At 39.9% G+C, this 25,216-nt stretch overlaps 1 protein-coding gene and 1 gene segment (V, D, J or C); both read right to left on the reverse strand.

Moving 5' to 3' along the window:
- PRSS2 (serine protease 2) lies at positions 1–3,635 on the reverse strand. The gene is made up of 5 exons (XM_032245199.1): positions 3,518–3,635; positions 2,332–2,491; positions 1,026–1,279; positions 492–628; positions 1–205 (listed from the first exon to the last, which is right to left on the reverse strand). Exons 1-5 carry the CDS (start codon positions 3,555–3,557, stop codon positions 53–55), a joined length of 744 nt encoding a protein of 247 aa, XP_032101090.1. The 5' UTR covers positions 3,558–3,635; the 3' UTR covers positions 1–52.
- Positions 3,636–11,627: 7,992 nt separating this feature from the next.
- On the reverse strand, positions 11,628–13,274 carry LOC116527994. The segment is given in 2 exon segments: positions 11,628–12,509; positions 12,795–13,274. Coding segments are annotated over 2 exon segments (378 nt in total).
- Positions 13,275–25,216: the final 11,942 nt, after the last annotated feature.

A 25,216-nucleotide genomic window follows, 5' to 3' on the forward strand; every position in this document is an offset into this window, starting at 1 on the left:
GTGACAGCAGGGTCACTTTATTGCTATGGGGACTACAGAGGGACCAGGGGCTTTAGCTGTTGGCAGCGATGGTTTCCTCAATCCAGTCCACATAGTTGCAGACTTTGGTGTAGACTCCAGGCTTGTTCTTCTGGGCACAGCCATAGCCCCAGGAGACAACTCCTTGGAGTTCTCCGTTGCAGACCACAGGGCCACCAGAGTCACCCTGGGGAGAAGAGACAAGTTGTATGAAGAAAGAGATGGAGGAGGATATAGCCACATTCACTCTGAACCTTCAAAGACCCCTTTCCAGCCAGCTCGTGCTTCTCACGATGGCCCATTCTCTGTTCTTCCTAAGTACACAGCATGCACCCCCAAGGGAGCCTTCCTCACTTCTTCATGGGGCACTGCAGGGAGCCTCCTCAGCCCTGCCACCTTGGGAGTTCAAATCTCCTTCCTGGGTGGGGCCTGGGTATCGGTGGGAACCTCGGCATGGGAAGGGGTCAAATCACCTGGCAGGAATCCTTGCCTCCCTCGAGGAAGCCCACGCAGATCATGTTTTCGGTAATCTGTCCAGGGTAGGAGGCTTCACACTGAGCCTGGCTCAGCACAGGAGCGTCCAGGCACTGCAGCACGTCTGGGTAGTCGGCTGTGAAGACCAGGAAGAGATTGAGGAAAGCAGAAATGTGGGTCAGGCCAGAGAAGGAGACAGGAATCTAGGATGGAACCCTGAGGGCTGTCCCTGGGGAGGACTCCGAAAACGTAAGTCCCGGCAAGAGACTCTGGCTTTTAGTTCCCAGAATCATTGTTGAACCCCCCCCCCAAGAGGAGATCATAGCAAGTTCTCTATTTGACCTGTCTTTTGATTTTAGGAGCCAAGTCTTTGAGACCTTGCATCTCTCTGGTACCCAGTGCAAAGCCTGTGTGTAATGAGCACTAGCAATGTGTCTGAATCCCAGAGGCAAAAGGATTCGAGTTAAGGGGCACGCTTGGTTCTAGAAAGTGTGAGGATGGAGGGAAGTAGAAGGACAAAGAGTCCCACTCACCTCCAGAGCTCGCAGTGTTGCCCCAGCCCGAGATGAGGCACTGGGTGCCAGTGGCTGCACAGGCGTTGGGCAGAGAGATGGTGGACACTCGGGAATTGATGACAGCAGGCGAGGAGAGCTTGATCAGCATTATATCATTGTCCAGTTTCCAGCTGTTGTATTTGGGGTGGCGGATGACCTTGGCCGAGTTGATGAACTGCTCATTCCCCTCCTGGACTTCAATGTTGTGCTCTCCCAGTCTCACTTGGATGCGGCTGATGGGCAGGGCAGGCATGGTGAAGACCTTCTCCCACTGCCAGGGCACTCACCCCACCTTCCCCAGGGTCCTCAAGCTCCCTGCTCATGGAAAGCTCTGGAGGCAGGGGGTGGGGTGTGTGGCCATATCACATGCGTAGTAGAGGGATGTGGGTCAGTGCAGGTGTGAGACCCAAGATCTTTCTGCTTCAGAGGTTGGTGGTGATGGAGTAGGGAGGAGGCAAAGGGATCCCACCAGACGCTACTTCTCAAGCCGGCTTCCTAGCCTCTTCCCCACAACCCCCACAGGCACTAGCACTGTGGGCACCAGGAGCTCCTTGAAGTTTTCCCAGCATTCTTCACCCCATGCCTTTGCTAAGTGTGCACAGCACCTGTTCCTCCCTCACTCCCTTCTCTGTCTGGTGAGCACCACCCTTTTGTGTAATCTAATCCAGTGGTAGCCACAGCATCAGCATCTCTTGGGAACTTGTTTAGAAATGTCAATTCTTGGTCCTTACCCACACCTGCTGATCAGAACCTTGGAGATGGGACCCAGTGATTTGTGCTTTAACAAGCCTGCAAGTGGTTTTGATGCCTACTCAGGTTTGAGAGTCCTTGGTGCAGGCAGTGTGCCTCAGCTCTCTCTCTACACTTTACAGTTACCAGAGGTAAAATGTTAAACACTCACTGATATTAGCATCCTCTTCCTGAAAATTGAGTTAATTGCCCTGAGATAGGACACAGGCATCAGTATTTTTAAAAATACTTAGGTGGCTTTAATGTGTGGCTAACCAGCAAAATGTACTTGCCTGCTTTTCTTATAGCTCTTACCACCCCAAGATCATCCCTGCCTGTTTTTATGCCCGTAGCCCTCGCTGTTTCATGAATTTGCCTGGGTGTGAGAGGTTCCTGTCTTGTGTTCACTTTCTGCTCAGGAGAGTCAGCTGCTGTCAAGTTTCCTTCTCCACCACCTCCCATCCATCTTACCCAACCTCAGTGCTCCCCTGGGCTGAACCCAAGCTCTCCCAGGGGGCCTGGCTGGGAGTTTTGCAGTCAGGGGCCCCACACTTACGACTTGTAGCAGTGAGCTGCTGACACCACCCACTGATCGCCGATGAGGGAGCCACCGCAGAAGTGGTAGCCAGAGTTCAGGGACACCTGGTAGGGGACAGAATTCTCCTCGCAGGTGTAGCCCCCAACGATCTTGTCATCATCGTCAAAGGGGAAAGCAACTGGAGTGGAGATGGGAAGGGAGAAACCAAGTCAGTAGCATGTTAGGGTGGCACTCCCAGCCTGTGGTTGCTTCCAGCTAATTAGAAATCCTTAACAAGCACAGTGAGGCTAGGCAGGGGAGGAAGAACTGCTACCCCCTCATGAGCATCATGGGATGTGGCTCCCAAGTCTCTGTGTCTTCAGGGTACATAGCTAGGTACCCTGCGGGGGCTTGGATCTCTCCTGGGGTCACCAGGCTGAGGACACAAGGAATGTCCTCACAGTGCTTCCGGTGGGATAGGAGTTAGGATGTGGTTATCTCACCTACTGAGTGCTTCTCTCTCTTATTCATCACCTGTGTACTCCCCCTGGCTATCTGAGCCCCAGATTGTCAGGATATTCTGGCCAAACTAGGAAACCCCCTGGTTGCATAGACCTGGCCATGACCAGCTTCCCCACAGCTCAGATCTCTGCAGTGGAGTCAGAGTTGAGGGCAGCCCCCAGGCTCACTTCAGCAGAACAAAGGTAGACCTTGTTATGGGCCAATAGAACAGCAATTCTTAACCTTGGCTGCATGCCTGGAAATGTTAAAAATCACCTGGGAAGCTTAAAAGCCCAGGACACAGGCTGCACCCCAGATAAATGAAGTTAGAATTTCTAGAGTTGAGTCTCTGGCATGAGTAATTGTCAACCTCCCCAGGTGCATTCAAGGTTAAGAGTAGCTGTAGAGGTGCTATTCTGGTGCTGTGGGAGCCAAGCCTGAAGCCTGCTGCTTCATTTTGTTGGCCAGCCCCACCTGGTCTCTCTTCCCAGCTTCTCCAATCACATCTCGGATATGGATGAACGGCAGCGTGGGAGTAAAATCAGGGAGAAGATGAAACAGGTGAGGCTTAAAGAGAGTCCAGGGAGGATGAGAAGGAGAGATGCCAGATGGAGGAAATAGGATATCAGAGCATAGGCAAAATAGGAGAGGTGGCAAGAATGGTAGGACACGTGTCTGCCAGGAAAGGGGGTGGGTGGGGCCTGAGGCAGGGCATGAAACTCACCAGCAGCTCCCACAAAGGCAAGGATCAGGAGTGGATTCATGGTGGTAGAATGTGACTGACTGGTGGTGGAGGGCTGTCTTTATACCTGCCGAGGATCGGGAGAGGAGGTGTCTGTGAGGTGAGGGTCACCGCTCCTCCCAGCACAAACACACCTGCAGCTTTCCCCTTCTCAGGGTCTTGCATCAGCTTGGCTATGTTTGGCCACTCTGTGGGTTTGTGATTCACAGGTGATAAGGAAACTTGCCTTCGGAGGGCTGAGAGGGAGACCAGCTGTTTCCTGGAAGGATGCTGGGACAGGGAAGGCAGGGGAAGCCAAGCCCCAGATCACACAGCTGGGCTTTGTTAGGGTGAGGAGATGAGAGTTAGGAGGGAGAATGGCCTGGCTGTTTAGGAATATTTTTAACTATTGGGGATTTATTTAATGTACTTTAAGGAAGGGCAAGCGCTGGTGGCAAGCTTGGCTTTTCAGTGTCCTGGAGCCCCCATGAGAGGAGCGAAGTCTTATCTAAGGCGCATTCCTGTGAATATAAAGACGCTTCTCTCCTGTCACTGTGCAGGAAGGGCAAATCCAAGGCTTTGGGGAATGAGAATTCCAACACAGAGGGATAAGAAGGGAGACACAGCATTCCATAGGATTCTGGACTTCCAGATGGCTCTCCTTCCTACAAAGGCTTAAGGATGGGAAGTGTTTCAAAGAAGGAGGGGCACAGTTTAGGTAGGAGCTTACTCAGTGCATCTGGAGGGTGGAAAACCAATGGTGCATGCCTCCCCTTCTTCAATGTGAAGACATTTGTCTCTCTCATGTGCATCCTGTCATGGATTCTCTGTGCAGCCTCACGGTTGCCCTGGCAACCTGCACACAGGGTGATGCAAACTGATCCACCTGCTCAGGGCTGACAACCTGAACCCGAATGACATGCCCCAAATCAAATGTCAGAGTTTGGAATATGGTAAATCTGGGTTACGATCTGATTTGAGAATCAGCAGGATGTAGAGATTTTAGCACATGGTAAACGAGTCACATATTGAGTTCAATAACAAAGACGTGGAGGGGTGGGTCTAGAATTTTCCATTTTAGATGCAGTGAGATTATGCTGGGCTCAGTATGAAGCGCATCTTCCCAGAGAATATACTGATTTTGGCCCTACCAGTCAAATAATTGTGTGATTGACTGAGGCACATCCTGGCAGAGCAGTGTGGAGATGTGTATTCTGTCTGCACTCGAGTCTAATGATGTAAGAAAAGGAGGAGCTTCCTTATGAGGGTGCTTTCCCTCCTCAGCAACTCTGAGCTCAGGTAGGTGATGGACAGGAGTGAGCAAAGTTCATGATTGAATTTTTTGAAAGGTAAAAGAAGCAGGGGTGTTCCGGAGATGGTGAACAAAGTGAGAAAAGCTCAGAAACTTGGTGGTGAAATTAGACATGGCCAGGGGGCTAAAGGGAGGAAGTAAATGGAAACCAGAGGGAATTGAGAAAATGCCAAAGTGGGGCCCATGGAGTTGGGAGGACACACACTTCAGGTTCAGCTCCTGGCATGACCGCCGAGCCAGGAGACCTACTGCTCAGAGACCCCCTCTGCACCCAGTACCCCCTCTAATCACTAATGGGCTCATACCCAACTCTGCTATACTTAGACGGTGCATGATGCCTGACAGCTTTATAAGAGTTTTCACATAAGCAACAGTGGTACATTGCTTTTTATTTATGCTGAGTTTCACAGTTTATCTTCCCACAAACATGCTAATTATGATTTGTGCAGAGCAAAATTATTTCTATTTATAGAGGAAGAGACTGAGATTCAGAAGGGTTCTGTCTCGCCCAAGAACACAGATCTTGGCAGAGCTGACCATAGGCCAACAGAAGCTATGGAGAGTGTTGTGAAGTGTGAGAATTGCTGTAAGTGAAATCGAAAAGGAGGTTTATTGAGGATCAAGGCAGAGGTCTCCAGAGGACAAACTGTACATTTTTTCTTTATTTTGCCTTTTTTTTTTTTTTTTTTGGAGACAGAGTCTTGCTTTGATGCCAGGCACCAGGCTAGAATGCAGTGGCATGATCTTGGCTCACTGCAACCTCCACCTCCCAGATTCAAGCAATTCTCCTGCCTCAGCCTCCCTGTAGCTGGGACTACAGGTGCACATCACCATGCCCAGCTAATTTTTTTGTATTTTTAGTAGAGATGGGGTTTCACCATATTGGTCAGGCTGGTCTTGAACTCCTGACCTCGTGATCCTCCTGCCTTGGCCTCCCAAAGTGCTGGGATTATAGGCGTGAGCCACTGCGCCCAGCTGGAAAAGAGGATTTTTGGATCAGTGCTTGTGGCTTTGACCCTCTGTCTGAAGGGAAACACTCAAGAATATGAGAATTTTCTGTATATACAGCTTGAAGACTAGACTTCTCCAGTATTTTACACTCTTCCTTTAACTATCGCAGTAGTCTGAGGTCAACTTCCTTCAAAAAGGAATGACTTTACAGACAAAGAAAATAGCTACAGGTAGAGACTGTTACCGTATATTTTAGACTCAGAGTGTAGGATAAGTTCAGATCCAGCTGCCCAAGCTCAATTTGGAGGACATGCCATTCTGGGTGCTGTTCATTCGGAACTGTAGATTTGTTGGTCTCCTTCTCCAAGACATCTTTCTGGCTTATATTTAGTACAGAGCATACAAACCACTGTTCTTCAATTATGATAACAGTGAATCATTTCTGTGTGCTTACTATATATGATATAACTTACTATACACCATATAACTTACTATATAGCTTGTAACTCATGTAAGTTAAGAATTTTTTTTCATTTTACCATCGCAATCACCTATGAGATTGTCCATTTTACAGATGATCAAATGAGCTTTCTGGAGCTGAAGTGACTTGCTCAAGGCCACACAGCCAGTAGGTTGTAAAGATGGGATGTAAGTATGGTGGTCAGAGTCTAGGACATACTTGCTCGGCCATAGGGCATTCCGCTTCGCCTCCTTTGAGTTGATCACTGGTGCAGCCTCACTGAGGAGGTAGGCAGCAGATATTGTTCTCTCCTTTTTACAGGTGAGCAATCTAAAGTTCAAAGGTCAAGGGACGTCTCCAGGGTCACTTGTCTAAGGAAAGCAGAGATCATACTAGAACCTTCCCTATTCAAAGTTCATTCCCCTTCATTTTGCTACATAGTTGAGTCTTTCAGACCTCCTAGTAGTCTGAAAAGTGTTAGATTCCAAATTTACTTTTTTAAAAAAATGCTTTCTTCTCCAAATCCCACCAGATCTTTCTCCTAAACTGTTATTCATCTCCTCCTTGGGTTCTGGTATTCTTTATCATTCTCTAACTGGATTGTCAGATTCTAGGCTGTCTTCCCTGCGAACTTCCAGCTCCTGTCCTCATCCATTATATATATTTTTAAGCTACTTAGAAATTTCCCCCATGGCACAATTTCTCTTTATCCAATAAAGAATTGTTTTCATTACTATCTCATCCCAGGAATCACTGAATCTGGAGTGTGAAAGGAGTGCTCTGTGTGATTCAGAAAAGTCTGACTTGTAAGATGGAGGCACAGAGAATGAGTGGGTCAAGACTGATCAGCTAAAGGGAGAAGCGCAGTCCTCCGCGCCTGCCTCCCGCCCCTTCTCTTTCCTGCCCCCCACTCCTCCTCCTGTCTGCCCAGCTGCTCCCCACCTTGAATCCATGGAATACATGCAAATTTCATGCCCAGAGGAAAGTTTATAGTTCTGTTTATTCTTCAGGCTTCCGTATATCAGTAAATGGGGAAGCCTCTAGCACTTGAGACTAAACCTAAACTATTTTAAGGATAGATTGATTGCTGTAATATAATGGTGAGTCTTTCTGTTCACATTTCAGCTACTCCTTGACCATTCTCCCTTGTTTGGCCTATTAGAGCTGCTAAAGTGAGTCCAGGCTCTCTTAGGAAGCAGAAGAAAGCCAGGACAGAGTGCAGGAGAAACACACACGTAGGCTCTTATTATTGTAACATCTAGGATCTGTTTCATGATACTCAGAGTTTAATATATGATGTGTGTATTTATTTTTCTAAATTAGACTAGCTCTAGTTTGAGGCCCACAAGCTAGGTTTGGTGATAAATCCAGTCCATTGGGTTCCTTCTACTCATTTAGCTTATAAAAAGTCTAAACTGTGTCATCCATTTGGAAGGCAGTCAGCGGGTCAGTCATTTCCTCAAGATCATCTTGCCCAGGAGGACATTCAAAAGGCTCCCAAGGCTCAGAACTGAGTGCTCCATCCACACAGGCACCAACACAATTCCAGTGGAGAACCTTCCACCCCAGAGCCGCTGTGGTTGAGCAGGTTCTGCACTTTTCCTCTCTCTAGAACCTGTATCATCTGTTCCATTTCCCAGTCTTGAGTAAGGCAGCAGAGGGGGTTGGCACATGTAATATGTGCCTTTCTATTCAAATATAAAGCTTGTTATCTACAGCCCTCCTTCAGTGCTGTAAAATGCTGGAACTTATTCCTCCTATCTAGCTGTAATTTTGTGTCCCTTAATCTTTTCTTATCCTTCCTCCCAACTAAAGCATACATTTAAAACAAGAATAAGAAATACAAAGTTTGAAGTGCTCATTCCTTTCCTGTTAGAATAATCTAGTTAATTTTTTATGGGCTTAGATTATCTAAACTCAAATGCCTTTGTAGAGTTTTCCTCCAGGGAAATCCACTGCAGCTGTATAAATTTTCCTCTTTTTTTTCATATTTATTGATGCACAAATATTGACTGAGTTCTTGCAGTGATATTCCAGGAGTTGTTCCAGGCTATTTGGAAGCAGCAATGAAGAAGATGGAAAAGGTTCTTGTTTTCAGGGCATTTGCGTGTGCATGTGGGTGCATTTATGCACGTGTGAGGAGGTATAGAAATGGGATGCACATACATTGTTTTCAGTAAATGATGAGTATATACTACTAAAATAGGATAAAGTGGTAATATAATATAGGATGACTGCTGAAGTGCTGTTATGTAGGGTGATCAGGAAGGGTCTCTTTGGGGAGTTGGCCTTGTTAACACCTGAGTAAAAAGGAACCAGCCATTTGCAGGTAGAGTTAGGAGGGCTTTCATAACTTCCTTCTGAGTCTATAACAGAAATAATTCAACACACACAGCCAATTGCTATTTAAAATTACATAACCCTGTCATCTAGCCTATGGATATATACCTTGTCATGGGTTTTGATTGTATGAAGGATGGTCATCAGTATATTGAACTATTTTTATTAAAGTTAATGTAAAATATTTTTGACATGAAATGGCATTCGTGAAATATTGTTGGGTTAAGGGACTAAATTCTAAAACTATGTATTGTATGATCTAATTTTATTAATTGAGTGATTTTGACTTTTTAATTTTGATAATATGCATATTTTATAATAATGTGAATTTTTTATGTAATTAAAATAGCTAAAAGAAAAGCAATTGTAATAATAAAATTTTCTGAGAAAGGGCCATACTTATTCTTGAGGAAGGAATTGATAATGGTAAAATACGTTTTTACAGTGAGAAATACATTTAGGTAGGAACTACATTATTTGCTTATTTTATATCTGTGCTTCTTATACAGATAATTGCATCGCTTTCTTATTTAAAAAAAACCCCTTCATTAAAAAGCTTGCTATTATTCTTATTTTCTAGAGAAATTAAGGCGTAGAGAAATTGTGTAACTTGTTAAGGTTACACCTGGAGTTAAAGCAGAAGAACCAAGTTTTAAACTTAGGTTTCTCTCTTGACAAAGTTCAAGTTCCTAGCCACAGTGCTTTACTGCTGTTAAAGAGACTATTTTGTAATATGGGAAGGTGCTTCATAATCCAAGGCTTCACTACAGGTAAATTTCTCAACTTCATATGGTAATGGGAGCATGAGGCAGGAAGGTAAGCTAGCACCGCACCCATGACATAAAACGGGTGTACGTATACATTCCTGTGACCTGGAGAATTAGTGCACATGGAAACTGGAGAAGGCCCATGGGACCTTACATGAACAAGGAACTAGATAGGAATCACTCCTTTATAAAGCTAGGTACACAAAGAGCTACACTGTTAGTGAGAGGACGAGCTAGAAAACTAATCATAGAAGCAGTTAACAAAGTCTGATCTTGGCTTTGGGTGAAGGATTTAAAAAAATTTTCTCTGAATATTCATGGTCACTGAATAGTCAGCCAATTGGGGTTTGAGACAGATATTCTATGACCAAGAAGATGTGTATTGAGAATTACAAAATAAAATTATATTAGGTCTGTAGCACCCCAATTTCTTGACAGAGGCGAGCATGAATATTTCCTAGAAAACCCACTTTCACTCCAGTATTTAAAGAATTCTGAAAGATAAATTTATATCAAATTACATAATGCACAAGGAAATAAACCACCCTGAATGAGAGCCAGCAGACTACTGAAAACCAGATGTAAAAAGGCATCAAATGCTGGCATTGTCAGATAAAAATTCCCAATAGATGCTTAATATACTTATAAAAAGAAAATAATTTTAAAATACACAAGGAACAAGATGAATGGCCACTTATATTTGTAAATGACCCAAATGGATTTTCTAGAGATAAAAATTCTATACTTTAGATGAACAAAGTCAGTTGAAAAGTCAAATTAGAGGCTTATTGGAATTGAGGTGTGAATTAGTAAACTCAAGAGCAGTTTTAAAGAAATTACCCAGATTGCATCACAGAGAAGCAAAAAGAAGAAAAATATGACTGAATAGGGAAAGAGACTAGATGATAGTATGAAAGTGAACACAAGCTATAGCTATACCTCTGGCCATCTCTTCAATAAAATGTGGACAACAATCAGGTATACTAATTTAAGGTTTGTCCCTGAGAGGATTTCCCTTCAATATTATCTTTTGGAACCATATTTGTGTTAGAGTATAATGATCCTTCCAGGGTAACATGAAGACCCATCTAAAAAATGAGCCCATGTTTCTCAATTGAAAATATGGAATTTCCATAAAACCTTGGGTGTGGTTTGAAGATGAGGAGAAAAGTATGAATGAGTACCAAGAGATTCTGAGATGTGCTCTTGAAGTTGAATTGTGCCTTCTTCCAGCTGTGCTTAAGTATGGTCTTAATGATATACTTTCCATTTATTAACAGAGAGAATTCTCTGGGCACAGCCAACTTTACAATTTTGCAGATCAGATAATACCTTGTTCTGAATGCCATTATGAGGCATTCATTACAGAGCCAGTAGCAACTTTTCAAAAGAAGAATGGTCGTTGGCAGGTAAGAGTGTGGCTTTACACCAAAACTCTGCACCTGTCTGCTGGGCAGTTTGCCTGGTGGCCTTGGACCAACTCAGTTCTCCCCCATTTATTGCTTGTAGTTCTCAAGAATAACTGTAGAATGTGCTGGGAACGTAACATCCTGAGATAAGGAGGTACAGAGCCTGGGCTCTGTTCCAGTCCCTCCTAGAAATAGGATGTCCTTCAATGCTTTAGCAAACATGTCAAGTTGCTCTAGGATATAAAACCCAGGGTGGCTGCTCTCTGGGTCCCTCAGTGGCAGTGCAGGTAGGGAAGGCACAGTTAAGATTTCATCCACCCTGGCAGCTTTCCTGAGCCCAGTGGGACTGGCTTTCCCTAAATCTTTGGCATCTGTTTTCCCTTGTTGCCTATATGTAGGTAATAAGCATTCTATGTAGTTTGTGTGTGAGAGCATTCTTTCTCTCTGGAATCTGGAAAGCAACAAAAGTACAGCCCAAGATGCAATGGTCTGAAGTTGCAAATCAAGGCACAGTGAACTTATTCCACACTGCCTTGTGGTTCTCTTACTGAGGAATGCCAGGAGCGCCATAGAGCATCCCTATCTATCATAGGCTCTTTAAAAACAACTGGGTCTGCTTAGTCTATGGCCCAAGTAGCAGGAAGCTTTCATCATGGGCTTGTTCTGCCACAGAACCCTCTCTTGCACTGGCCCCAGCTTTGCAAATTACATGCTAAAAGGAATAGAGTAGCACAATCAAATGCAGCATATCCAAAGTTCAATTCAAAGTCCAAAGAGGACTAAGCATTGCACCTCTTCCTTTGTGGTAGATGACCTAAGGCACGGCAGCTTACTTCTCACATTAGAGGAGATATTTCAACATGCCCCAAACCTGCGGACCACTCCCAAACTCACCATTATAGAAGGTTCCTGAACTTTGAAGATTTTATATTGACTTGGGATGCATGTGTCATATCAAGGCATCTAGAGGACTTTATAATTCCTATTCACTGAGAACAACCAGATGTCATCAATGTAATGTACCAGCTTTGTTTCAAGATGACTAAAGTTCTTCCAAAATATATTGTGATCAAACACCAGCTAAACAGAGCGTGGAGATAAAACAGTTAAAAGCTATGACTGACCCTGCCATTTGAAGAAAACTGTATCTGATTGTTTTTGTTGGGTATTTCTGAGCATTCATCTCGAAGAAATTTTACCCTCAACTTTCCAGGAGCCACTCTTCCTGCTGTGGACAGAACTCTCCAGCTAGTCCTAGAGATGCTCTTCTTATCCCCAGTCTACCCATTCATACCCATGCTCACCCGCAAGCACAGAAACAGCTGTGTCTGCCCAAGAGCTGTGGTTTCCTCCCTCCGTTTCACCTTGGCAGGGCCCTCAGGCTCATGTGAGGGGAGCTGGGTAGGAGGGAGCTAAGGTTCTTGCTCAGATCTTTGATCTGTGCCCAGCACTGTGTCTCCAGCACTGCAGAAGTATATGCCGCTGTCTTCGGGACTCATGTTGCTCACATTCAGAGTTGAGAATGTTAGACTTGGGCGGCTAATGGGAAACTTGTCTCCAGCAAATCCTTTCTCATATGTGGCCCCAGAGCCCTGATTTGCAGTTGCAATCAGTGTCATGCTCTGTCTGGGGAGCTGACGGTACCAGAACATCAAGTTGACTTGGCTATCAACATGACACTGGATTGTCATGGAGGTTCCACGTTGACAGATGCCCCTGCTTGGCTTTTGAGAGACGACAGCACCAAACACAGAACCTAGTTCCAGAGAGGTATTCATGGGAGCCGACAAGCTTGGGGTTAGATGTCTCCCCAGGCAGGAAGGTCTCCTTTATCTCTCCAGTACCACCTCAGCTCCCAAAGGACCCCAGGGCACTGCCTCCTTTTTGTTGTGCCAACAATTACTCTGTTTTGGTCCTTTAATCAAGCATATCCCTTTCATCCTCTGTCTGGTGGCTTCAGACTCTCTAGAGAGAAAGTCTTTCCACCCCTCCACCCAGTGTTACCATTAATCCCAGACTCCTCACAAGACAAGGCTCATACCTTGTCCCAGGAGAAGGAGTAGGAGAGTCAGCATCTTAAAGTGATGGCCTCTTCCCTGAGAAAAGGCACTAAGAAGACAAACTCAAGTTGATCTTTCCTTCCCACAACATATCTCCTTCCTGCTCTGTTCTCCTCCTCTAACAGGTGGTTGAGTTTCTGCAGGGTATGAAAAAAATCAGTTCCCCCTAGTGGAACTGTGTGGTTCTTCACTTAGGATGAGTCTTCATGCACAAGCATCGCAGCAGGCACTGGCCACTCGCCACGGTTCTCCCACCCCTTGTCCATCCGTCATTACTGAACACCGGTCTGTGCTACTGTCTGGGTATAGAGCAAAGAGTGGGGTGCAGAATTGACTTCAAAGAACTAAAGGTAACATTTTAGAATGTAAGGGAACCTCATAACAGTATCTTAACTGTCTGCGGGGTCTTCATGGTTGTCCCAAACTGAACTCATTCATTTTCCAACACATACACACACCAATAAACAGGCTCTTATTCCTCAGTTCCCCTCCCCCAACAAGTGGCATCCCCACTCTTCTTCCACTTTAGGCTCAAAAATTCCATAAGCCTCTTTTTCACTCACCTACCTTGTCGATTCACACATTAAATGCATTGTCTCTTATATCTCTTTCCTTGTTTCAGTTGTCACAGTCATAACTATTTTTTTTGGTTCTGTTTAATTCCTGGACATTTGCAATATGGTTTTTTAAAATTTCAACTTTTATTTTAGATACAAGGGTATATATGCAGGTTTGTTACATGGGCATATTGCACACAGGTAGCGAGCCAATGAAAGCAACAAGCCCAAGAGGAAAGAGTTAAATCTTTAATTATCTCCTTCAATAGTGTAAGCAAGAGTCTAAAGGTAGAGAAATGACTGACTCCCGCTTGTTCCATTTTTCCCCATGGAAATAGCACTGGTCAAGGGTTAGTTGGATTAGTACAGACATGGGGTTGTCTCACCGTTGGGGGGCCTTGCAAGGTGAAAGTAAAAACTCAGTGGATACGGAGAGTGGAGAAAACTGTCTTTAAGCTTCTCTCTTCCTCTCCTATTAGGAGGCCTTGACAGAGGTACCTAAAGAAGACCTCTGCATAGGCCTTGAATAAAGAGACCTAAGAATGAAGGATCCTGAGCTGGGAATATAAACATTCATGAGGGTGTGACCAACTGGGGGTCCTTGAATGCAACTCCTTTCAAAGACTGCAGTGTATTAGCTGTGCACCAAGTCTGGGGTGGGCAGGACAGCCTCCCATACCCTGTAAGCCTGCCAGCTAAAGCCTTTGTAATTAATTACCTGTGGCCTGAAACATCATACATAGGCTTCTAACCAAGAGTGGGACCTCTCATAAATTCTTTGTGTGTTCATATACCTTCTAGATTAGCTTTTCAGTTTCTTTGAAAAAAACAATAACAGTTGGGATAACAATTGAGATTTTAATGACTGTAGATAAAATTTAGAGAGTACTCATTTTAATATATTTAGTCTTTTTAAAAATTCCCACTTTTATTTTAGATGCAGGGGGTACATATGAAGGTTTGTTACATGGGTATATTGCATTCAGGTAGCAAACATAGTACCCAAAATGTAGTTTTTCAATCCATGTCAACCTCCCTTTCTCTGCCCTTAGGTAGCACTCAGTGTCAATTGTTCCCATGTTTATGTTCATGTGTGCTCAATGTTCAGTTCTCACAAGTGAGAACATGTAATATTTGGTTTTCTTTTTCTGCATTAATTTACTTAGGACTATGGCCTTCAGCTTCATGTTGCTGCAAACAACTTGATTTCATTCTTTTTTAGGGCTGTGTAGTATTCCATAGTGTATATGTTTCTTCATCCAATCTGTCATTGATGGGCACCTTGGTTGATTCCATGTCTTTGCTATTGTGAATAGGATGGTGATGCACATATGAGTGCATGTGTCTTTTGGTATAATGATCTAGTTACCTTTGGTTATATAACCAATAATGGGACTGCTAGGTGGGATGATAGCTCTGTTTTAAATTATTTGAGAAATCTCCCAACTGCTTTCCTCAGTGCCTGAACTAATTTACATGTCCACCAACAGTGTATAAGCCTTCCCTTTTCTCTGCAGCCTCATCAGCATCTGTTGTTTTTTGACTTTTTAATAACCCCACTCTGACTGGTATGAGAATGGTATTATTAAAATGAGATATATGATGTCTCATTGTGGTTTTGATTTGAATTTCTCTGATGATTGGTGATGTTAAGCATTTTTTCATATGTTTGTTAGCTTCTGTCTTCTTTTGAGAAGTGTCAGTTCATGTCTGTATTCAGCCATTGTTGCATTGCTATAAAGAAATACACAAGACTGGGTAATTAATAAAGAAAAGAGGTTTAACTGGCTCATGGTTCTGTAGGCTCTATAGGAAGCATAATGCTGGCATCTGCTCCTGGAGAAGCCTTAGGAAACTTACAATCATGGCAGAAGGCAATGCAGCAGCAGGCATGTCACATGGCCAGAGCAGGAGCAAGAGCAAAAGGTGGGGGGAGGGGTGCCACATACTTTAACACAATCATATCTCCTGAGAATTCACTCAGTATCTCAAGGACAGAACTTCCCCCCATGATCCAGTCACCTTCCACCAGACCCTACCTCTAACACTGGGGATTACAATTCAACTTGAGATTTGGGGAGGGACAAAAGCCAAACTACATTGATGTCCTTTGCCCATTTTTGATGTTTTTTTTGGTTGTTGTTGTTTCTTCTTGTTGAGTTGTTGAAGCTCCTTATACCAGAATGTATTAGACCTTTGTCAGATGCATAGGTTGCAAATATTTTCTCCCATCCTGTAGGTTGTCTGTTTACTTGATAGTTTCTTTTGCTATATAGAACCTTTTTAGTTAATTAGATCCCACCTGTCTATTTTTTGTTTTTGTGGCTATTGCTTTTGGGGACCTGGCCAAAAATTAATTGCCAAGGCTGATGTGGACAGGGATATTTCCTAGGTTTTCTTCTAGGATTTTATAGTTTGAAATCTTACATTTAAATATTTAATCCATCTTGAGTTAATTTTTGTATAAGATAAAAAGTACGAGTCTAGTTTGATTCTTCTGTATATGGCTATCCAGCTATACTAGCAGTATTTATTGAACAGAGTCCTTTACCCATTGGTTTTGTCAGCCTTGTAAAAAATTAGATGGTTGTAGGTAGTTGTGGCTTTATTTCTGAGTTTTCTATTCAGTTCATTCTGTTTCATTAGTCTATGTGTTTGCTTTTGTACCAGTACCATGCTGTTTTGGTTACTGTAGCCTTATAGTATAGTTTGAAGTTGTGTAGTGTGATGCCTGTAGCTTTGTTCTTTTTGCCTAGGATTGCTTTGGCTATTTTGGTTCTCTTTTGCTTCCGTATGAATTTTAGAATAGTTTTTTTTTTCTTAATCCTGTGAAAAAATGACACTGGTAGTTTGATAGGAATAATGTTGAATCTATAAATTGCTTGGGGCCGTATGGTCATTTTAATGATACTGATCCTTCCAATCAATGAGGATGGAATATTTTTCTGTTTATTTGTGTGGTCTCTGATTTCTTTCAGCAGTGTTTTGTAGTTCTCCATGTAGAGATATTTCACCTCTTTGGTTAGTTGTATTCCTAGGTATTTCATTTTGTGTGTGTGCCCATTGTAAATTATTGATTTGACTTTCAGTCTGGGCATTATTAGTGAATAGAAATACTACCAATTTTGTACATTGATTTTTGTATCCTGAAACCTTGCTAAAATTGTTTCTTGGTTCCCGTAGCCTTTTGGCAGAGTCTTTAGTATGGATTTTTGCATCTCAATTTCATTAAGTTCTTCTCTAATTTTAGTTGTTTCTTTTCTTCTGCTAGTTTTGGGGTTGGTTTGTTCTTTTTTTTTCCTTCTAATTCCTTTAGGTACAAGATTATATTGTTAATTTTTAATCTTTCTAACTTCTTGATGAAGGTATTTAGGGGTATAAACTTTTCTCCTAACAATGCATTAGCTGCATCCCAGAGATTTTGATCAGTTGTGTCTCTGTTTTCATTAATTTCAAAGAATTTCTACATTTCTGCCTTAATTTCAAAGTTCACCCAGGAGTTATCTATGAGTAACTTATTTAGTTTCTATGTATTTGTGTAGCTTTGCAAGATCTTTTTATATTGGTTTCTTGCAGTATGGTCTGAGGGGGTGCTTGAGATGATTTCAATTTTTTTTTTATTTTATTAAAACTTGCTTTATGACTGAATGTATGGTTAATCTTAGAATATGTTCTGTGTGCAAGTAAGGACAATATATATTCTGTGGTTGTTGGGTGGAGTGTTCTGTATTTGTCTATTAATTTCAATTGGTCAAGTGTTGAGTTTAAGTCCAGCATTTCCTTGTTAGTTTCCTGCCTCAGTAATCTGTCTAACACTGTCAGTGGGGTGTTGAAGTTTCCCACTACTATTGTTTGGTTGTCTAAATCTTTTCATAGGCCAAGAAGAGCTTATTTTATGGATATGGGTGCTCCCATGTTGGGTGCATATATATTTAGGATTGTTAGATCTTCTTACTGGATTGTACTATTTATTATTATAGTAATGCTCTTCATTGTTTAAAGTCTGTTTTATCTGATGTAAGAATAGCAAATTCTGTGCTTTTTTTCATTTGCATGGTAGATATTTCTCCTTCCCTTTATTTTGAGCACGTGGGCGTTGTTACATGTGAGATGGGTCTCATGAAGGCAATGATGGTTGGGCCTTGTGTTTTTATCCAGTTTGCCACCCTGTGTCTTTTAAGCAGGTGTTTAGCCCATTTATATTCAAGATTATAAATAGATTGATATGTGTTATTTTGATCTCATACCTGTGTTCTTAGCTGGTGTTATGTAGACTTGATAGCATAGTTGTTTTATAGTGCCTGCGGGCTATGGCTTAAGTGTTTTATGGCAGCAGGTTCTTTAGATTCTGTATTTAGACTCCCTTAAGGACTTCTTGTAAGGATGGTCTACTTAAAAAAAAAATCCCTCAGCATTTGCTTGTCTAAGAAGTATTTTAATTCTCCTTTATTTATGAAACTTAGTTTGGCAGGATATAACATTTTTAGTTGAATTTGTTTTCAGGATGCTGAAAATAGGCCCCAATTTCTTCTGGCTCATAAGTTTTCTGCTGAGAGGTCTGCTGCTAGCCTGACGGGGTTTCCTCTGTATGTGACTTGACCCTTTACTCTAGCTGCCTTTATAATTTTTTTTCTTTTACACTCACTTTGGTGAATCTGATGATTATATGTCTTGGGGATAGTTGTCTTGTATGGTAGTTAACCAGGGTTCTCTTTATTTCTTGGAATTGAATTTTAACCTCTCTAGCAAGATTAGGCAATTTTTTTGGTGTTTTTCAAATATATTTTTGAAATTGCTTACTCTTTCTCCTTCTATTTCGGGAATGGCAATGAGTCATAGATTTGGTATCTTTACATAATCCTATATTTCTTAGAGATCTAGTGCATTTTTTTTTTTTCTTTATTTTTGTCTAAGTTGATTCAAAGAACTGGTCTTCAAGCTCTGAGATTCTTTCTTCAGCTTGGTCTATTCTGCTGTTAATACTTCTTATTGCATTATTAAATTCTTGTAGTAAATTTTTGAGCTCTAGAAATTTATTTTGATTCTTTCTTAAAATGGCTATTTCATGTTTCAGTTTTTGGATCATTTTACTGGGTTGTTTGGATTCCTTGGATCGAGTTTCAATACTCTTCTGAATATCAATGAGCTTCCTTTCCATCTAGATTCTGAATTTTGTGTGTGTCATTTCAGCCATTTCAGACAGGTTAAGAACCATTTCTAGTAAGCTAGTGACCCATTTGGATGTAAGGGGATGCAGTGGCTTTTTGAACTGCCAGAGTTCTTGTGCTGATTCTTCTTCATCTGGTTAGGTTGATGTTCCTTTAACTGAGGTGTAAGTTGAGTATGGTTGGTTTGCTTTATTTCTGGATGCTTTCTGAGGGCCAGGGCTTTGTACAGAATCCATATGTGTGGGTGAATTCTTGCACCTGGTTTCACATCCTGCATATATAAGCAGGATAATTTTTAGTTTTGTAGTTTGTGCTGCCGTGATCCAGTAGATGGCGAATAAGAGTAATGGCCGGTAGTTAGGCTAATACCCAGCTTGTGTGGCTCTTGCACTTTCTTGTTCATAGACATGTTCTGAGGTGGGTGGGGGAGAGAGATGGTCCCCTCACCAGGTTTGCTTCTAGCACTTGTGGGGAGCCACCTCCAATCCCTGGCACTGTACCTGCATTTCTTTTGTTAGGTGTTCGAGGTTGCAGGAGACTCCCGAGGCAGAGGCTGCAACAATCCCTGGACATGATTTATATTTCCATATTTTAAAACTGTCTTTCATTTTCTTTAGCAATTACTTTTAGTTTTCTGTATACAGGTCTTGCATGTCTTTTGCTAAATTTAAATGTTCTATTTTTTAAATTTAAATTCAAGTTTTAAAGTTGAATTATCTAATTGTTTACCATTAGTATACAAAATATAATTGATGGTTGTATATTGCAATAATAAATTAATGTATGAATTTATTAATTTGATAGTTAATATATAGTTTTTAAAGAATATTTGAATGTAAGTAGTCCTTTCATCTCTAGAAAAGTTTTTTCTTATCTTTTTGATCTTTAGCTTTTTAGTATTTTTCTTGTCTTTATGCATCAGCACAATATGGAATAGGAGTGGTAAGAGTGAACATTATTGACTTGTTCGTGATCTTGAATAAGTTTCATATTTAAGAAATAAAAATGAGAAGACATTTAATATTTCTGTCATTAAGTGTGACATAAGTTGTTGGTTTCTTTTAGGTGCCTTTATTAGATTGAAGAAGTCTCCTTTTTCTAATTTTCTGAGGGTTTTTGTCATAAACAGGTTTGGAATTTTACCAAATTTTTTTTTTCTATCTGTAGGTATAATCAAATAGATTTTAAAAAAGGTGTTAATAAGGTGAATTACATTGATTAATTTTTTAATATTAGATTAAAGTTGCTTCTAGAATAGACTATTTAAATATTTGAATAATGTTTTTGGATTCTGTTCTGATTTTTATTTGTTGGCTTTTTGCTATACCTCTTTAATATTTTTAGGGCTATTCTAGAAAATAAAGTATGATACATTTAAAACCATTTGTCTTCTTACTGTATTGTAGAAGTTTACTTAAAATATAAGAAATTGGCAACTAATAGATCTTTTTTTCCTACTTTCATCCTTTAAGTTTTAGTATCATTCTGTATTGTATATATATTTTATATGTCCTGTAATACAATGATGAAGTTTTTGCTTTAACTAGTCTTACATATTATGTAGAATTTTTAAGACTCTTTAATATCTGACTACATTTCAGTACTTCTTGTGTTCTTCATTTCTTCCTCATATTCCAAGCTTACATCTGGTATTATTCTTTTTTCCAAAGAGAGTTTCATTGCCACTTACTATTGTGTAGTTCTATTGTCAATGAATATTTTAATTTTTATTTATCTTCAGATAACTTTACTGTGGTATTTTCATTTTTGCTGAATAATTTTATGTCAAATTCTGGGTTGACTTTTTCTGTTTCCTGTAACACTTTAAAGCTACAGTTCCCCACCCGCCTATGAGTGAGAACAGGTGATGGGAGGAAGGCAGCAAATCACACTGCCATGTGTGTACCTATGCAACAGTCTTGCATGTTCTTCACATGTACCCCCAAACCTAAAATGCAATAAAATAAATAAATGGGAAAAAAATAAAATAAAATAAAAGTGCTCAAGGTAAAAAAAAAAAAAAAAGCTACCGTTCCCTTCTCTTCTGGCATCCACTTTTTTAAAATAAAAAAATTATTATTCATGTCGTTGTTCCTGGTATGTATGATTTCTTGTCTGGCTGTTTGAAGATTTTATCTTCCTTTCTAGTTTTTCACAATTTGTGATGTGCCTAGGTAGGTTTTTCTACAGATTGTTTTTTTTTTTTTTTTTTTGAAGCTTTTATGTCTTTCAATATTTTTAAAATTAGGCTGTTTTATAAAATATTGTTTTTTATTCATGCTTTTTATATCTCCTCTTCTTTCACTCTTAATCCAATTATACACATTTTATACCTTCTGATATTTTTCTAAAGATCACTGAGGCTATTAATATTTTCATAATTTTTTATCCTGTTCTCTAGATTTTGTAATTTCTATGGATATAACGTCAAGTTCCTGAATTTTTCTTCTGTTGTCTCTAATCTGCTAGAAATTTTATTTAGTGTGATTTTAATTTTCAAATATTGCATTTAAATTTTAAATTTTTTATTTTTTATAGTTTTCATTATTGTTATAAACATTCCTATTTTATTCATTATAAGAGCATTTTCATTTATGTCTTTAAACATGATTATAATAGCTACTTTACATTTCAGTCTACTAATTCCAGCATCCAGGAAAACTCAAAATTTGTATCCACTAATGGCCTCTTCATTCAAATTAGGTAATGTTTTTCTTCTTTTCACATGACTAGTAATTTTTGCATTGTATCTTTGACATTGATATCTTACAATGTTATATATAGATTTTGTTTTATCCTTCTAAGGATGGCTGGATTTTTGTTTTAACAGACATTTAATTTGATTTGATTTATACTTCGAATTCTGTTTCCTACAGCGGGCAACAGCTGAAATCTCTATTCAGTTATTTTAGGTTTAGCATGGCTGATTACAATATTCCTCTTACATGCATAGTTTAGGCATCAACCAGAGATTCAAACAGAGTTTGTATGGAGAACATTGGGTTGTTCTTTTTTGGGCTTTCCTTTTCTTCAATGTCTTTTCTAATTCTACAGCTGGTTTTTAAATAGGTTTCTATTTGGGACCTACTTTCCAGCAAAAAGCTACAAAAGCAGAAAATGTAACAGGAAGTGTTGACTTCCCTGTAGTTTCTACCTGCTATTTGATTGCTTTGCTGTGTCTTAAGGTAGGCTTTAGAAATGTTTATTCTGAGTTTATATTTGTTATTTGTGGGAGGATGGGTCTTATAAGAATTATGATGCCATTACCAGAACTGCATCAATCTTTTAAATGGCTTGGAAAAGTCAGCATATTTTTGTCTTTTGGTTTCTACCTGTATTTGATATTGCTGAATAATCTAGATTCTTTTTAATGGGATCACCTTCTTCAGGATGGATGTGGATTTTTGACAGGCCATGCAAATTCATGCTAGAAAATTTTGGATGAGTTACTCAGATGTGTCATTTAATAGATCCATAGTCTTCATTTTGGCACTATTTGAAAATGCAACCCTGGAATCCTTCCGCTTTAGTCTGGGCCAATTAGTTCCGCTGCCCAGCTTTTATCCCGGCTCTTTTCTTTGTTGTTATTCTTGATTAGATTTTCTACTTCCTGGATACCTTTTTTTTTTTTTTTTCTTTTTGGTTTGTATTCTCTGTTTGCTGAGATACACTACCCAGTACTTTTCTAAGAAAGCCTGAGATGGAGGTAAAAGTTTTGGATCCTAACATAATTAAAAATGTCTTTTTATTTGCATTTTATTGATATCTTGTTAGTAGAGAAATCTAAGATTAAAATGATTTTCTATCAGAATTTTATTGATATTTCTTGTACCTTTTTAAAGAATTCAGTGTTGCTGTTTAGAACTGTGATGTCATTCTACTTTTGCACTTATTTATGGCTTCTCTCTAAGTATAATTTTGATTTTTAACATTTTCTTTGCCTTTTGTAGTTTAAAATCATTTAATCCCCAGTGTTCTAATATCATGAAGATATGCCTTAGTTTCAGTTGTTTTACATTAATCATCCAACAACAGGCATTTTAAAATATGGGGGCTCACGTTTTTTCATTTCTCAGAACTAATTTTTATGGTATTATTTCTCTGATAATTAAAAAAATTTGTTTTAATGTAATTTCTCTTGGACAGCCATTGACTCTCCTGTGTTCATCCTTCAAGTCACTTGTATTTTCTTTCATATTTTCTGTTATTTAACTTATTGAACTTTTTGTTCTATTTTCTGGGATGTTATATCTAGTTTTCTTTTGACTCTTATTTTAAAAATTTATTTTGGCTTTCTTAAAGTATATTCACCTATATACTATTTATCTTATTCTGTTTTAAGGATGACGTATTTCTTATATCTGTCTGGGATAGAAAGAAGCATTTACATGATTGTTACTTAGAACTCCACTTTTTTTCTTTATTTTATATGCTTGCCTCAGTTTTCTTTGTTCCCACTCTTTAATTTCTTTTCCTTTTTCTGTTTCTTGCTTTTTATTTTGCTTTCTCTTCTTTCTTTTAATGTCTCTCTCCTTTCTTTTTCTTTGTGTCTTACAAATGTTAGAAACTTTGTATACTAATGATCTTTGATTGTATATTGGTTTTTAAGAAGAAAGCACTAAAAACCTGACTGGAAGCCTGGTAATATGGATGGTACTTGTAGGCTAGGAGATTTTACTTGAGGAGATTTGGTGGGGAACTAGTCATTTTGTAAGGAACACTGAAATATCAGTATTTGTAAGTCTCTTTTTTATGGGTGCTCAATTTCTTCAAATAAAAATATATTATTATGTTACTGTGGGTATAGTTACCTAGTTGTTCTGTGCCAAAGGCAGTGGAGAAGTGTTGAGAGTTAATTCTTTCTGGGTCCCTGACATTCCTGCACATCTTATATCAACTTTTCATTTGGGCCACCTTGTCAAGAATGTTTGTATAGCAATCAGCCTGAAAGATAGAGATAACATCTTCTTCTGTATCTGTTTGCTATACAGCATAATAAACATAATGTACCCCTGTGGGACAAAGATTGATCAAGTTTGGGAAAAGCCACAGCATCCAGAAGCTGCTGTGTGTCACTGTTGGGAAACTGAGCAGAGGGGCAGGCACAGGTCACTTATAGACATATGAAACTCATGCTGCCTGCTGTATTGAGAGTGTTAAAAATACCTTGTCTGTGATTCAGTAGTCTCTTGTCTTCTGCTAGCATTCATGGAATGGAATGTTGTCGAGCTAACCTCTTAGCTTACAAGTCTCATATAGTCAATTTTCCAGTTTCTCTTGTTGAGAACTGTTAATGGTATGAGATTTTATATCTATAAATAGAATATAGACATAAAATCTCATACCATTAACAGTATTATATTTATCTATAAATAAAATATAGCTATAAAATATCATACCATATATATATATATAAATTATTCTCTTTGTCTTTAGCCCTGCATCTCATATCACTCTTGATATGCCCTGTAATTCCAGGGCTCAAGATCTTATTTCGTTTCATAGAATAAACTTTTAGTTTCCCATCAGAAAGGGGAATGTTGGCTACTAGCATTTGATGTATTGCTTAGATGGTCTGTGAAGGGTGAGGGTAAGGGATTTCTGTTTAATTTATAAGCTAGTCATCTATAATTCAATTTTCTGCTTTGGGTATCAACTACACACACTCTCTCATCATAATTTTTAATAAATGGAAGAGAGAGTATAATCAAAATTCAAAGAAGGGCAAATACAGCTTTAATATTCAGATATGAGCAAGCAATAGTTATATACCTAGAAACTATAAGTTAGTAAATTTAACATCAGCTCTCTTCTTACCCTACAACCCTACACATGCGTAAAATATAACTGATTATTAAATATATAGATTTTTGAGCATTTGTAAGGCAGAATGGCAATAATTAATAAGTAATATGAGTTCATTGAGGGCAATGTCTTCTGAACACTTATCTATTATTTTTAGACAAGAATGTAATATATGAGTACATCACGTCAGAGCATCCCAAGGCATGAATTCTAACATTACCATGTAACCATTTGTCTGTCTAATGTTACCGTTAATAGACTGTAATTATTGGCTTCTTTTGTTAGGCAGGTAGCTGTATGGTGTCTGGTGATGTGTATCTCATCCAAGTTACTTGACTACACATTTTCAATATATACTATGTCATATGGTCTGGCTGTGTCCACATCCAAATCTCAACTTGAATTGTATCTCCCAGAATTCCCATGTGCTGTGGAAGGAACCCAGGGGGAGGTAATTGAATCATGGGAGCCTGTCTTTCCCGTCCGTGCTATTCCCATGATAGTTAAGTCTCCTGAGATATGACGGGTTTATCAGAGGTTTCCACTTTTGCTTCTTTCTCATTTTTCTCTTGCCACCACCATATAATAAGTGCCTTTCACCTCCTGCCATGATTCTGAGGCCTCCCTAGCCATGTAGAACCGTAAGTCCAATTAAACTTCTTTTTCTTTCCAGTCACAGATATGTCTTTATCAGCAGCATGAAAATGGTCTAATACAGTAAATTGGTACCAGTAGAGTGGGATGTTGCTGAAAAAATACCCAAAAATGTGGAAGCAACTTTAAGATTGGGTAACAGGCAGAAGTTGGAACAGTTTGGAGGACTCAGAAGAAGACACAAAAATGTGGGAAAGTTTAGAACAACGTAGAGAATTG

The sequence above is a fragment of the Sapajus apella genome, unplaced genomic scaffold, assembly GCF_009761245.1.
Source record: "Sapajus apella isolate SASKATOON/1434 unplaced genomic scaffold, GSC_monkey_1.0 scaffold56, whole genome shotgun sequence".
In the NCBI taxonomy this organism is placed as follows: Eukaryota; Metazoa; Chordata; class Mammalia; order Primates; family Cebidae; genus Sapajus; species Sapajus apella.